The sequence below is a fragment of the Staurois parvus genome, unplaced genomic scaffold (genome assembly GCF_062004578.1).
Source record: "Staurois parvus isolate SC_StPar_1 unplaced genomic scaffold, SC_StPar_1.0 ptg000715l, whole genome shotgun sequence".
NCBI classification, from domain to species: Eukaryota; Metazoa; Chordata; class Amphibia; order Anura; family Ranidae; genus Staurois; species Staurois parvus.
In genome coordinates this window covers 3,476,702-3,492,275 of record NW_028318511.1, presented here as the reverse complement: position 1 = coordinate 3,492,275, position 15,574 = coordinate 3,476,702, and the positions used below count along the sequence as shown (strand labels likewise).

General features: G+C 39.7%; 1 protein-coding gene across 1 annotated transcript in view; it reads right to left on the bottom strand.

Moving 5' to 3' along the window:
* LOC149445618 (mucin-5B-like) overlaps positions 1-15,574 on the bottom strand; it is a 124,644-nt gene that overhangs the window by 78,820 nt on the left and 30,250 nt on the right. Inside the window, exons 6-7 of the mRNA XM_089653504.1 lie at positions 2,605-2,760; positions 1,995-2,146 (exon numbers count right to left, since the gene is read on the bottom strand). Coding sequence (XP_089509630.1) covers positions 1,995-2,146; positions 2,605-2,760 — 308 coding nt within the window. The remainder of the gene's footprint in view (positions 1-1,994; positions 2,147-2,604; positions 2,761-15,574) is intronic.

The following is a 15,574-nucleotide window of genomic DNA, read 5'->3' as shown; positions in this document are numbered from 1 at the left end:
GTGCCACCTGTTGCATTGTATCTCATTGTTTTCCAGTTATTAATTTTGTTTTACCTTCATTAGATGTGACCAGAATACTAGTTATAGAAGGAAGCTAGTTAGTATACATTAAAAAATTGACCAGAAGGAGTGGAGGAGGCTCCAGTACTATCATTCATGAGATCCCATCCACTTGTCAGACACCTCTCACACACTCACACCCATCTAATGCCCCCTGCACTACCTTGAACACTGCTAGAATAGTGTGGACTGGAGAAACAAGAGAGTCCAGCTTCATCACTTCATTTTTTTCAACACATATACAGTCATGGCCGAAATTGTTGGCACCCTTGATATTTCTCCAGGAAATCATGTATTTCTCACGAAACGTATTGCATTAACACATGTTTTGCTATACACATGTTTATTCCCTTTGTGTGTATTGGGACAAAACAAAAAAAGGGAGGAAAGAAAGCAAATTCGACATAATGTCACACAAACCTCCAAAAATGGGCTGGACAAAAGTATTGGCACCCTTTCACAACTGCGGATAAATAAGAATGTTACAAGCATGTGATGCTCCTGTAAACTCACCTGGGGCAAGTAACAGGTGTGGGCAATATAGAAATCACACCTGAAAGCAGATAAAAAGGAGAGACGTTCACTTAACCTTTGCATTGTGTGTCTGTCTGTGCCACACTAAGCATGGACAACAGAAAGAGGAGACGAGAACTGTCTGAGGACCTGAGAACCAAAATTGTGGCAAAATATCAACAATCTCAAGGTTACAAGTCCATCTCCAGAGAACTAGATTTGCCTTTGTCCACAGTGCGCAACATTATCAAGAAGTTTGCAACCCATGGCACTGTAGCTAATCTCCCTGGTCGTGGACGGATGAGGAAAATTGATGAAAGATTGCAACGCAGAATAGTCCGGATGGTGGATAAGCAGCCCCAAACATGTTCCAAAGACATTCAAGCTGTCCTGCAGGCTCAGGGAGCATCAGTGTCAGCGCGAACTATCCGTCGACATTTAAATGAAATGAAACGCTATGGCAGGAGACCCAGGAGGACCCCACTGCTGACACAGAGACATAAAAAAGCAAGACTACAGTTTGCCAAAATGTACTTGAGTAAGCCAAAAGCCTTCTGGGAAAACGTCTTGTGGACAGATGAGACCAAGATAGAGCTTTTCGGTAAAGCACATCATTCTACTGTTTACCGAAAACGGAATGAGGCCTACAAAGAACAAAACACAGTACCTACGGTAAAATATGGTGGAGGTTCAATGATGTTTTGGGGTTGTTTTGCTGCCTCTGGCACTGGGTGCCTTGACTGTGTGCAAGGCATCATGAAATCTGAGGATTACCAAAGGATTTTGGGTCGCACTGTAGGGCCCAGTGTCAGAAAGCTGGGTTTGCGTCCAAGATCCTGGGTCTTCCAGCAGGACAATGACCCCAAACATACGTCAAAAAGCACTCAGAAATGGATGGCAAAGAAGCGCTGGAGAGTTCTGAAGTGGCCAGCAATGAGCCCAGATCTAAATCCCATTGAACACCTGTGGAGAGATCTTAAAATTGCTGTTGGGAAAAGGTGTCCTTCCAATAAGAGAGACCTGGAGCTGTTTGCAAAGGAAGAGTGGTCCAAAATTCCGGGTGAGAGGTGTCAGAAGCTTATTGATGGTTATAGGAAGCGACTGATTTCAGTTATGTTTTCCAAAGGGTGTGCAACCAAATATTAAGTTAAGGGTGCCAATACTTTTGTCCAGCCCATTTTTGGGGTTTTGTGTGACATTATGTCATATTTGCTTTTCTGCCTCTGTTTTATATTTGTTCCAATACATACAAAGGGAATAAACATGTGTATAGCAAAACATGTGTTAATGCAATACCTTTTTTGTGTGAAATACTTGATTTTCAGGAAAAATATCAAGGGTGCCAACAATTTCGGCCATGACTGTATATAGCAGTGATGTGTTTAATACATTCATACAAAGAGAGATTTATTTGCACATACCAAGTGTTGCATCTGATTTGAATAGTTTCTCCAGATTTATATGCAGCTGTGTTGTGGTAACATGGGCATTGATCTTCAGAAATGCATCCCCCTTTCTCATTGGACACCAGCCCATCTGGACAAACACACCCTGGGATACATCTAGTTGAATACTAAGAAAATTGCAAACAATTTTCAACAATACAGGAAAATTACACTGATTGATAGTACAACAGCATCTGAATGTTAGGTTAGGGTTTTAAAAAAATATATGTATATATACAGCCTTAAAGGGTCAGTCTACCCAAATCGATATCATCAATTGTTGTACAGTAGATGTGGAGGCTTAAACCTCCTGACAATGCCATGGGGAATGTATTGATGAGCAGACTCTGATCTTGAATTCTTTTATCTACCTATCTTTTGTGATCAATATGAGCAAGGGCAACTCTTTCTGTTAACATTTTTTTACCTCTTGCTATGGAGAATGCAGTAAGAGGAGCTTGGATACTCAAAAGTGGTTAGAAGAAAAACAAAACTTTCAGGTAGGCTGACCCTTTAATCAAAATAAAGAGCTACATGGAAAAGCACAGAGTAGAATGCCACAATGTATTGCACACCAAATACTCACACAATGCATGTCCAGAGTATGACAACTTTTAGCACATTCTGCTCCAGTATCTGAGGTTGAGCAATCAGCAAATACCATTGGAGGTGAACATTCTAAAAAGAAGTAGTAGAAAGGCGGCAGTTTATTATAAAGGTTCCTACACACAGATATTAGGATCTGTCATATAGAGCAGTATTTGTTAGTGTTTAGGTTTACACCCTCAAGCATGAGCCTACAATATTTGACATGATTTGAATGTTTTTCTATAAACTCCCTTTGTTCTACACAATAAAGTTATTGTCATTAATAATCCTTAAAATAAACAATATATCATTGTAATGGCCAAAAAGGAACTCAGAGAGTTAAAATTCGAGTGCCCTTTTACTTGCTAGTCAGTATAAAATTGGCCCATCAAATTGTAGGTCAATGGTCTGTCAATGCCCTCATTGCGTCAGTAGTCAGTTTAGTGCTCCCAGTTACATTGGTGTTCAGTACAATGCTTCCAGTTTCATCAACAGTCATTATTGTTCCCCCAATTATATTTGTATGCAGTGTGGTCCCCAGTTACATTGGTGATCAGTGTTGTGGTGCGCCGTGACAGTCAGTGTTGATGAATTTAGTGTTGCTGTAAATTATTAGTAAGTTGGAGCTAAACAAATCATTAGTGTCATTGGCTTACTTTCCTAAGAAACTCTGACTCTTATGCTACTGGCTCTAGCTCTGACAAGTAAAGTCAAGCATTACCAAGTAAGAAATCAATCCATGAGCAATGCCTGAGATGTATCCTATCATTGGGTGCACCAGCTTGGGGCATATTTGGCACTTCGATTATGATATGCCACTGTACACAGTCTTTTATAAGTAAGTGGTTTCCTAAAGGACTCAAGATTTCTGTGCAGATGTTGTAAAATCTATAGTGTTGAATACCATTGACATATACCACAGATAACATGGTAAGCAGTGGTGTATTTTGGTTTTGTGCTGCCCTAGAGAGCACTAAAATCTGGTGCCCCCCCCCCCTTCATCTAAACTGAAGGAGAGAGAGAGAGATCTCAAGCAGTGTTCAGGAAGAGACAACCTAAAGGGTGACATTGAGAGATCTGTGAATTGTCGTAAAGAGGAGATGAGGTCTGACAGTCGGCCTCTGTATACACCCTTCAGCAGCTCCTAGCCTCTTTTGGATCCCATGTAGCAGAGCTCCTAAGTCACCTGCCACATGTGTCCTTTCTTCCAGGGGTGGTGCCGCCCCCCAGAAAAATGCCGCCCAAAGCAAACGCCTTGTTTGCCTCCCGGGAGATACGTCCCTGATGGTAACACTACTGGTTTGGGCATTAAGTACATGTCATAATGGACATATTGAAAAAAAAAAGGTCCAATTTTTGGGCAATGTATGTGGCGTGACAATTAAAAAAAATGGTGGCACACAGACACAGACAATGTTATGATGGTGGTAGCAGCAAAGTATTAATTAAATACTAAAAACATGCATTGCTGATATACCACATTTTATGAATGCACCTTACTGGGCATTTGTCCATACTACGCTACTAAACTCCTTTCTATCTTTCTGTCACTTTACTGTGCCATTATAATGGCAACAGAACCTTAATTAATTCATATACTTCACATGAACTAATGCATGCTGTGATTAAAATGGTCATTTTTGTACACTTCACTGGTAAAATATTTAGTAAAATCATAAAATAATGGATTGTGCCATCCAGCAGTTATGCCACAAATGACCCCATATTCTCAAACATCCAGCCCTGGCTTTACTCCTGCCTGACTATTAATTCTTCTTCTTCTTCTTCATCTTTGTTGTCTTCATGTCTGCAGTTTCTGTCTTTTCAGTCACTCTTGAATTCTAAAATTGGTTAATTTTCCTATGGAGCCACATACTAGTTTTTATACTCACTCTAAAACATTCACAGCTTAGTGGTGAGTGGTCCTTACTGCTGCACTGAATGTAAATCTCTTAGTGACACCTGAGCACTGTTCAGTGCAGCAGTACTTGGATTCTGCACCCCAAAGTACCCATTTAGACTCCCATAAAGTGGGTTAAATGATGCATGCACCATCTAGCTAGGGACTTGAATTCTAAGGCTGACAGTGCCTGATTGAAAAGAAGTTTTGCACCAAAAGTGTTGCTCTTCTAAACGCAGTCTAATCTACGAGGTGGGAATAAGATGGAAAGTACATAAAAATGATTCAGGATCTGCTCTGTACATCCATTCAGGTTTGTTTTGTTACTTTTGTAGAGAGATTTTTCTATAGCAGTAAAAGACCTAGCAATGGGCTCATTTACTAAAAAGGTTTTGAATCTTCACTCAAAAAATTGTAGATGTGCTCACTTTAAATACCCAGTTATGCATAGATGAGATAAATAAACTGGGGTTTGTTTTTTCATGTGATTGGTTAAATGAAGTAAATTTTCACAAAATAAATCAACTTCCATAAATCAACCACAATGTGTCAGTCTTCCCTACTCTAAGATCCTTTACAGTAGTAACAAACAAGATCCAGTGGGCTTGCTGAGTCATAAGTAAGCGCTAGTTAGAGAGAAACACGTTGACTGTGATCCCTGCTCCCAAGGTATCTTGCTAGTTTTGTGCCTTTTTTACACTGATAATAAAGTTGATATTTTTCAGACCTGCCCACTGGATCTTATTTGTTATTGCTGTAGACTATAAGAAAGCAGAGCCAGCATCCGTTGTTTCAAGGACGGAGGGAATTGTTTAGCAGACCCACATGGAACAACAGCACACATTCTACTAAGATCCTTTACTTCATACTGTGATCATACAAAACTTATCTCCAAATTGGAGAACCAAATGTGAGATATGGGTCATCACAAATGCTGTAAGGGGCAGTAAGAGGCACTTACTGGAACATTTTGTGTAACAGAGTGTTAACTCTTTTTGTTATCCATTAGCTAAGCACAGCATGGCCGATCTATTGTTCTCAGTAAGACATGTACCTGCCTATCGCCATCATTACTTATACTCTCAAGAAAATACCAGTGAATTTAACAACTAATGGTTATCGGGAGGATCAGCATAATTCTAGACTTCAAAAATTGCCCGGATGCTCAGATTTGTCTAATCTGCAAAGAATTATTCATTTCTGGAAATCATAATAAATTAATTTTATGATTTTATTAACATTGCATAAATCTTTACTTACTGTATATTCTGAGGAATCAAAACATTTGTAATTCATTAATTTGTCTGTTTCTATAATTATTTACTTCTTGCTATTTCTGACCTGTGTTGACTCTCATAACCACAATAATAAATACTATAAGCAAAACTGAATTTGATTTTTTTATTACCTTTACCGGTTTCTTTCAAGCAGTTTAGCTTTCCTTTGGTGCAAGTGCTGTAAATTAAAAAAAAAAGCCGAATGAACCATAAACATGAAAATGAATTTTGTGTTTATAGGGGGTAAGCTCAAATATACTGTATCTACTGCAGTGTTCTTGTATGTATCCCACTTTACATAAAACATTTGGAAACACCCTCTTTTGACAATGGCAAAAACTAAACTCTCTCAAGCACAGAGCAAATTATTAGATGCTTGGTTTTATTTTCTAGCCTGCACTAGAAAATTGACTCCTGAAGCTTACTCACTCGCTCAAAAGTACATTTTCTGCAAATATAGAAAAACATTTCCTGATCTTGTTCCAGTGTCCCTGTAATGTTTTGTGCACTGAACTGAAATCTCAAACAATGTTATCAACTTTTCAACTTTTATAAGAGCAATAATAATGATGCTCCTCCAGAGGTACAGTGAGAGAGTACTGTCAGATTAGGACAGGAAGTGTTTAACTGGCATTTTTTACCAGGTAAAAATAAATGCCTAAAAAACAAAAAATAAGCTCATTTAAGGATTGGAAAGTGGCAATACGTTAGATTTTGTTTTTGGGGTTAGATACCCTTTAAAGAATAGGTAAACTTAACATTTCATATTCCTGATATGTGCCCGCTGTACCATGTACTTGTATGAAAAAGTGTCCTTTTCTCTTTGTAATGCTTTATTTCTGTAAAATACCTGGTGATCCTTACCTATTAAAAAAAGTACACTAACCAGCATTTCAGCACTTGATTAACATTTTTTGAGGTTGTATGTTTAGCCCCTTAGGATTACCTTTATTGGGAGTAATTTTGTCTTTTAAGATCAGAGCATTAACATTGATTTTCTTAATAGTTACTGCAATTTCAACTGATATTAAACCCAAAACCAAAAAATGTAATATATTGCTGCTGACCAATAATTAGATGTACTGGTTACTTTAGTTTTCTTATTTCAGGCATTTTTCTCTGTTTGTGCCTAGTGATCCAGCCACACCTCCTGTATTAGAGTGCCTACACTCTGGATTAAAAGCAACAAAGACGCTTTTGGACAGCAATATTGTTAGCCACTGTACTACCGTGCTATGGCTGTAAAATGGCTACAACATGGCTCTCCAGTTCTGGGAGGATGCCCATGGATGTCCTCCCACAAGCGCACCCCCCCCTGTGCCCCCTGGGGTGCGTATTGTGAGCTCACTGTGACTGCTGTGTCCCCCAATCTCTGATTGGCCCTCTTGATCATGCAATGGCTATGTCCAATCACAGCCATCGCACAATGTAAACAGAATCACTTACTTCTGTATCTGCTTTCCCTCTGAGCTTAGTGAGAGCTCAGTGAGGAGAGGGAGATCAGGATCGCTGTAGCCTGTCAGGGATCTGTATGCTGATTTTACTATGCAGCTACACACAGATCCCACACAGTGCAGCCACCAGTAAACAGTGCACCAAGCACCTTCTTTTGTTGTTTTCAACTGCACATCAACATTTTTACCAGTGTCCCATCAACAATTGTCACAGTATACCAGTGCACATCTACATCTGTCACAATGTACCAGTGTCCCATGAACATCTGTCACAGTGTACTAGTGTTTCATCAACATATGTCACAATGTATATCAACATCTGCAATAATGTCCCATTGCAACATCAGCATCTGTCAGTGTCCCATTGCAACATCAACATCTGTTGGTGTCACTAGTAGACCGTCAACATCTGTTGTTGTCTCCAGTGCACCATCAACATCTATCACAGTGTACCATTGCACAAAGACATGTCAGTGGACCAGTGCCCCATCAACATCTGTCACAGTATACCAGTGCACATCAACATCTTTCACAGTGTAGCAGTGTCCATAAACATCTGCAATAGTGTCCCATTGCAACATCAACATATGTCAGTGTCCCTAGTGGACCATCAACATCTGTCGGTGTCCCCAGTGGACCATCAACATCTGTCACAGTGTACCAAAGCACAAAAATGTCTGTCAGTGCCCCATCAACATCTGCAATAGTGTCCCATTACAATATGAACATCTGTCAGTGTCCAATTACAACATCAACATCTCACAATGTCTCTAGTGGACTGTCAATATCTTTTGGTGTCCCCAGTGGACCATCAACATCTGTCTGTATCCCCAGTGGACCATAAACATCTGTCACAGTGTCCCAGGCCAGATACTAGTAGTGGGATGTCATGTCTGGCACAGGGAATTAGGGCCCATACACATGTAGAGGAGTAGCAGAATGTGTTCTGAGGTTGTCTAATTCGTATATCTGTGTTGTATTTCAGAAATGTCTTAGAAATTGACAACTTTGTGTAAAAACAAAAATTCACATTTCCCAAAACTTGTGGAAAAATTGACATGTTGGAAAGACTCATTATGCCTCATAGAAACTACATTGGGGTGTTTCCACTGTCTTGGTGCTCCAGGGCCTTCAAAAGCATGATAGGTAGTCAGGAAATTAGATGTGTAATTTGTGCTTCTATATATTATAAGGTGCTCCTTGGATATAGGGCCCTCTATATGGCTAGGCTCTACATGTGGTATCGCCATACTCAAGAGGAGAAGCAGAATGTGTTTTGGGGTGTATTTCTTAGCATGTCCATGCCATGTGATAGAAATATCTTATAAATTGACGTTGTGTAAAAAAAAGTTTTCATTTTCCATAAAAATATATTCAGAAATATCTTAGAAATTGACAACTTTGTGTAAAAAAATATACTTTCACATTTTCCAAAAAAGTTGTGGTAAAAAAATGGTCTGTTCAAAAGACTTATTAAGCTTCATAGAAGATACTTTGGAGTGTTTGCTATATGGCTAGGCTAGAAGAGTCCCGTACATGTAGTATTGCCATACTCAAGAGAAGCAGAATGTGTTTTGGGGTGTATTTCGTAGCATGTCCATGCCATCTGATAGAAATATCTTAGAAATTGACAACTTTGTGTAAAAAAAACACACTTTCACATTTTCCAAAAAACTTGTGGCAAAAAAAAGGCCTGTTCAAAAGACTTATTAAGCTTCATAGAAGATACTTTGGAGTGTTTGCTATATGGCTAGGCTAGAAGAGTCCTGTACATGTAGTATCGCCATACTCAAGAGAAGCAGAATGTCTTTGGGGTGTATTTCTTAGCATGTCCATGCCATCTGATAGAAATATCTTAGAAATTGACAACTTTGTGTAAAAAAAATACACTTTCACATTTTCCAAAAAACTTGTGGCAAAAAAAAGGCCTGTTCAAAAGACTTAATAAGCCTCATAGAAGATACTTTGGAGTGTTTGCTATACAAAATGTGGTCAATTTGGGTGTGTTTCCTGGTGCTCCAGGGCCTTCAAAAGTGTGATAGGTAGTCAGGATATTAGATGTGTAATTTAATGCATACTTTATGCTCCTTGAAAGCTCAAAGGTGGATTTGGGGTCTCTCTATGTGGCTAGGCTGTGAAGAAGTCTCACGCATGAGGTATTGCCATACTCATGAGGAGTGGCAGAATGTATTTTGGGGTATAATTGCAAGTATTTATATGCCATGTGTGAGAAATAAGCTGTTAAAATCACAATTTTGTAAGACAATTAATAGTTTTAATTTTTGAATTTTCCAAAGAATTGTGTGGAAAAATTACGACTTCAAAAAAACCACCATGCCTCTTACTAAGTCCATCGGGATGTCAACTTTTCTAAAATGAGTAATTTAGGGGGTAATTGTACTGTCCTGGCATTATAGGGCCTCAGAAAATTAAATAGGCCCTCAGTATATCAGGATGGATCAATTTTCATATATATATATATATATATATATATATATAGTGATGTAATGCCATCAAGAAGTTGTGTGCACGTGCTCAGTGTCATATCCAGAGGTTGTCTTTGGGAAAAACACGTAGAGTGTTGCCAGCATTGCTACAGAGGTTGAAGGGGTGGGGGTTCAGCTTGTCACTGCTCAGACCATATGCCGCACACTGCATCAAAATTGGTCTGCATGGCTGTTGTCCCAGAAGCAAGCCTCTTCTAAAGATGATGCACAAGAAACCCCGCAAACAGTTTGCTGAAGACAAGCAGACTAAGGATGTGGATTACTGGAACCATGTCCTGTGGTCTGATGAGACCAAGATAAACTTATTTGGTTCAGATGGTGTCAAGCGTGTGTGGCGGCAACCAGGTGAGGAGTACAAAGACAAGTGTGTCTTGCCTACAGTCAAACATGGTGGTGGGAGTGTCATGGTCTGGGGCTGCATGAGTGCTGCTGGCACAGGGGAGCTGCAGTTCATTGAGGGAACCATGAATGCCAACATGCACTGTGACATATTGAAGCAGAGCACGATCCCTTCACTTCAGAGACTGGGCCGCAGGGCAGTATTCCAACATGATAACGACCCCAAACACACCTCCAAGACAAGAACTACCTTGCTAAAAAAGCTGAGGGTAAAGAAGATGGACTAGCCAAGCATGTCTCCAGACCTAAACCCTATGGAGCATCTGTGGGGCATCCTCAAACTGAAGGTAGAGGAGCATAAGGTCTCTAACATCCACCAGCTCTGTGATGTCGTCACGGAAGAGTGGAAGAGGAGTCCAGTGGCAACCTGTGAAGCTCCGGTGAACTCCATGACCAAGAGGGTTAAGGAAGTGCTGGAAAATAATGGTGGCCAAACAAAATATTGACACTTTGGGCCCAATTTGGACATTTTCACTTAGGGGTGTACGCACTTTTGTTGTCAGCAGTTTAGACATTAATGGCTGTGTGTTGAATTATTTTGAGGGGACAGCAAATTTACAGTTATACAAGCTGTCCACTCACTACTTTACATTGTAGCAAAGTGTCAATTCTTCAGTGTTGTCACATGAAAAGATATAATAAAATATTTACAAAAATGTGAGGGGTGTACTCACTTCTGTGAGATATATATCATAGTTTGTATACTCTATAACTTTCATACAGACTAAATAATATACACTGATTTGGGTTATTCTTACCAAAGAAATGTAGCAGCTTAAATTTTGGCCTAAATTTATGAAGAACAATTATTGATTTGGAAAATTTAATAACAGAAACAAAGAAAAACGCATTTTTTCCAAAAATCCCAGTGGTGATTAAATACCACCAAAAGAAAGCTAAAGGTGAAACTCAAAAAAATTTGAATATCGTGCAAACGTTCATTTATTTCAGTAATGCAACTTAAAAGGTGAAACTAATATATGAGATAGACTCATTACATGCAAAGCAAGATAGTTCAAGCCGTGATTTGTCATAATTGTGATGATTATGGTTTACAGCTCATATAAACCCCAAATCCACAATCTCAGAAAATTAGAATATTGTGAAAAGGTGCAATATTCTAGGCTCAAAGTGTCCCACTCTAATCAGCTAATTAAGCCATAACACCTGCAAAGGGTTCCTGAGCCTTTAAATGGTCTCAGTCTGGTTCAGTAGGAATCACAATCATGGGAAAGACTACTGACCTGACAGTTGTGCAGAAAACCATCATTGACACCCTCCTTAAGGAGGGAAAGCCTCAAAAGGTAATTGCAAAATAAGTTGGATGTTCCCAAAGTGCTGTATCAAAGCACATTAATAGAAAGTTATGTGGAAAGGAAAAGTGTGGAAGAAAAAGGTGCACAAGCAGCAGGGATGACCGCTGCCTGGAGAGGATTGTCAGGAAAAGGCCATTCAAAAGTGTTGGTGACTTTCACAAGGAGTGGACTGAGGCTGGAGTCAGTGCATCAAGAGCCACCACACACAGATGGATCCTGGACATGGGCTTCAAATGTCGTATTCCTCTTGTCAAGCTGCTTCTGAACAACAAACAACGTCAGAAGCGTCTTACCTGGGCTAAAGAAAAACAGACCTGGTCTGTTGCTCAGTGGTCCAAAGTCCTCTTTTCTGATGAAAGCAACTTTTGCATCTCATTTGGAAACCAAGGACCCAGAGTATGGAGAAAGAATGGATAGTCACACACTGCAAGATGCTTGAAGTCCAGTGTGATGTTTCCACAGTCTGTATTGATTTGGGGAGCCATGTCATCTGCTGGTGTTGGTCCACTGTCTTCATTAAGTCCAGCGTCAACGCAGCCGTCTACCAGGAGATTTTGGAGCACTTCATGCTTCCTTCCGCAGACGAGCTTTATGGGGATGCTGACTTCATTTTCTAGCAGGACTTGGCACCTGCCCACACTGCCAAAAGCACCAAAACCAGGTTCAATGACCGTGGGATTACTGTGCTTAATTGGCCAGCAAACTCACCTGACCTGAACCCCGTAGAGAATCTATGGGGCATTGCCAAGAGAAAGATGAGAGACATGAGACCAAACAATGCAGAAGAGCTGAAGGCCGCTATTGAAGCATCCTGGTCTTCCATAACACCTCAGCAGTGCTATAGGCTGATAGCTTCCATGCCACGCCGCATTGAGGCAGTAATTGCTGCAAAAGGGGATCAAACCAAGTACTGAGTACATATGCATGCTTATACTTTTCAGAGGTCCAATATTGTTCTATGTACAATCCTTGTTTTATTGATTGCATGTAATATTCTAATTTTCTGAGATTGTGGATTTGGGGTTTTCATGATCTGTAAGCCATAATCATCACAATTATGACAAATCACGGCTTGAACTATCTTGCTTTGCATGTAATGAGTCTATCTCATATATTGGTTTCACCTTTTAAGTTGCATTACTGAAATAAATGAACGTTTGCACGATATTCTAATTTTTCGAGTTTCACCTGTATATTTGTGTTAAAAATTATAAAAATTGCATTTGGGTACAGTGTTGCATGATTGAGTAATTGCCATTGAAAGTGTGACAGCACTGAAAGCTGAAATTTGGGAGAGGATGAAAGTGTCTGGTATTGAAGTGATTAATGTGGGGGGAGTGTTAGATGCACAGATTTAGATATACTAATAAACTGAAGCGGAATGCCAGCTAACACTTTTTAAGCATTTTTTTTCTTTTGGGATAAAGGTTTTACATAAATAAAAGCTGGCCATTGTAAGCACTGCTGTCAGTGTTAAATGGTTTGTCTCAACTCCGTAACTGCTACATCTACAAGACAACTTGTTCGATTTTAAAACAACAGACTTACTAACCTGATCACCAGATGAAAGCACAAGAAAGCCTATTAGTGCAGCCGCTAACTAGGATAAGCTGCTGTTGAAGAACAGTTTACAATCATCACTATCTCTCTAATCAACTTGCTCTTTAGATTAATTGACACTTACCAGAGTGCTCCATTTTCAGTGATTGTTTGGTCATTTTCTACTGGCATTCCACTCACATAACATGGGCAAGCAGATGCTGGAACGCATTCATCATTGTCATTCTGATAAAAGCCTTTCTTACATGTGCAGCCAGATAATGGATCAAAGTTAATGCCGCAGGTAGCGTCATTGTCATTCAGAGAGCGGCAAGTAGGCTTACATGAAGTTATTGTGTAGCCATAATTCTGTTTTTCTTCACATATTGGTATAAATTTACCTAAAATGTAAACGTGATTTGAAAATACTTTGTTATTATGGTTTTGGTAAGTAAAATTGTAAAGGAAACCAATATAAAAACAGTACTGTTCAGGTTTCTGAATATATATCTGAAAGTGGAATTAAACTCAAAATGGTTTAAAAACTCTGATAGGTAGTGTTTTTATAATAGAAGAGACCCTAGTGGTCTCTTCTGTCATAAATGCTTCTCTTGGCCTGTCAGCAGTAATGTACACTGAGCCATACATGTGCACAGCAAAGTGCATTTACAGAGCAGCTCTATGATGAAGTGACTCCCCTGTTCATTTACAGGAGTGATGTCATCGTGGCCTGACCATTCAAGTGGCTAAACAGAGCGAACCTGAGCGGAAGACCGGGAGAAGATGGCAGTGCTCGTGACCAGCTGGATTGCTGATAGCTAGTGACAGCCAGTGCTGGAGGGCTTTGTTTGACATTTAAGTCTGCCATATTGTGCTGTGCAGTGCATACTAACGCATTATGGCCTATACCTCCTGGAACCCACTTATAAAAAAATTATAGCAGAGTTTTATTCTAATTTAAAATGCATTTGTAAAAACAGAATTAGGATAAACTTATTGTAACAGAGGAATATGTTTGCATTTATTGATATACATCAGGATTTCTCAACCAGGGTTCCTCCAGAAATTGCAAGGGGCGCCTTGAACAATGAGCAATTTCAGCCTTTCAGATAAGTTTCCACTGACACCATTGATCTTTTTAGCTTTTTGTAAGGGGGTAATTATTCCCAATGACCACAAGTACAAAGAGCATTCTTCCCACTGACCATCACCGTAATGTATCATGAGTTGTAGATATAGTAATTTTTAATAGGGGTTCCCCAAGCCTAGAAAGTTATCTCAAGGGTGCCTCTGTGTTGAAAAGGTTGAGAAGAGCTGATATACATTATCATTTCAACATATTAATAACATTAAGTCAAAGACTATATGAGCCAGTGTCAATGGGCTTTTGTTCATGTCAGAGCTGCTTCTCTCCCAATACAAGTCTATGGGATTGCAGAAAGTGGTTCTAAAGGCTCGTTTTTTTTTTCTTTTCTTTAAAATAATAAACATATCATACTTATCTGCTCTGTGCAGCAGTTTTCACAGAGCAGCCCCGAGCCTCCTTTTTCGGGGCATTCCTGGCTCCTCCCCCTTGCTAAGTGCCCCCAGAGCAAGCTGCATTGGGGGCACCTGTGTATGCTTGTTCCAGAGCAAGCTCTTTGTGTCTATGGGACACACAGAACATGGCTCAGTTCGACCCTGCTCCCTCCTCACTGACTGTGATTGACAACATCGGGAGCCATTGGTAGCTGTGCTGTGTCTCAGCCAGTGAGGATGGACAGCCCCAGGAGAGCCACTGCTCTTGTGCACACTGCTGGATCAAGATCGGGCTCAGGTAAGTATTGGGGGCATTGCAGGGGGGCTGCACAATGAAGGTTTTTTACCTTCATGCATAGAATTCATTAAGATAAAAAAAACCTTCATGCTTTAGAACCACTTTAAGGTCTTTGTTAACATTTGTGTTGGTTTATGTCACCTCCACTTGGTAAAAATATGGCTGCAGGTCAAATGCACCTGTCAATTATCTAAATAGATAATATAAATCAAATTTATGTCAAAAGCACGCTGCATTTGCAGACCAAAGCCATTGAGCTAGAAAAAAAGTTTAAAAATAGCTAAGACAGTCATTTATATACGGTAAGCTGCACACATGAAAAAAATGATAATAATGTTAGAGATACAGTCAGATACAGTCTTTCAATTGCCAGCAATACCAACTCATTTGTTGGCTAGAGGGTCAGTATGTGGTTTGGCAAAGCTTCAAATGTCAGATCAAGCCAAAGTCCTGAGGAGAGAGCTTACCCAAGATTCAGAGGCTCCCATTGTGGTACTTATCTTTTTGCTTTACAATTAAAGCAATGTAAGTTTCTTTTAAAAGTTATTTTTCCTGTGCCTTATATTGAGCCCTTAGCCTCATGTTTGAGTTGGCATTTTTTAAATATTGAAAGTAAGCATAAAGTGCACTTACTGCATGGAGAGGGTTTCCAATTGCTTAGAAAAACTCCTTTTGCAGCACAAATCTTAACATATGAGAAGATTGCAGCACACATACAGTCTTCAAGCTTTGTACAGCTGCAGGTGTCCGTGACACAGTT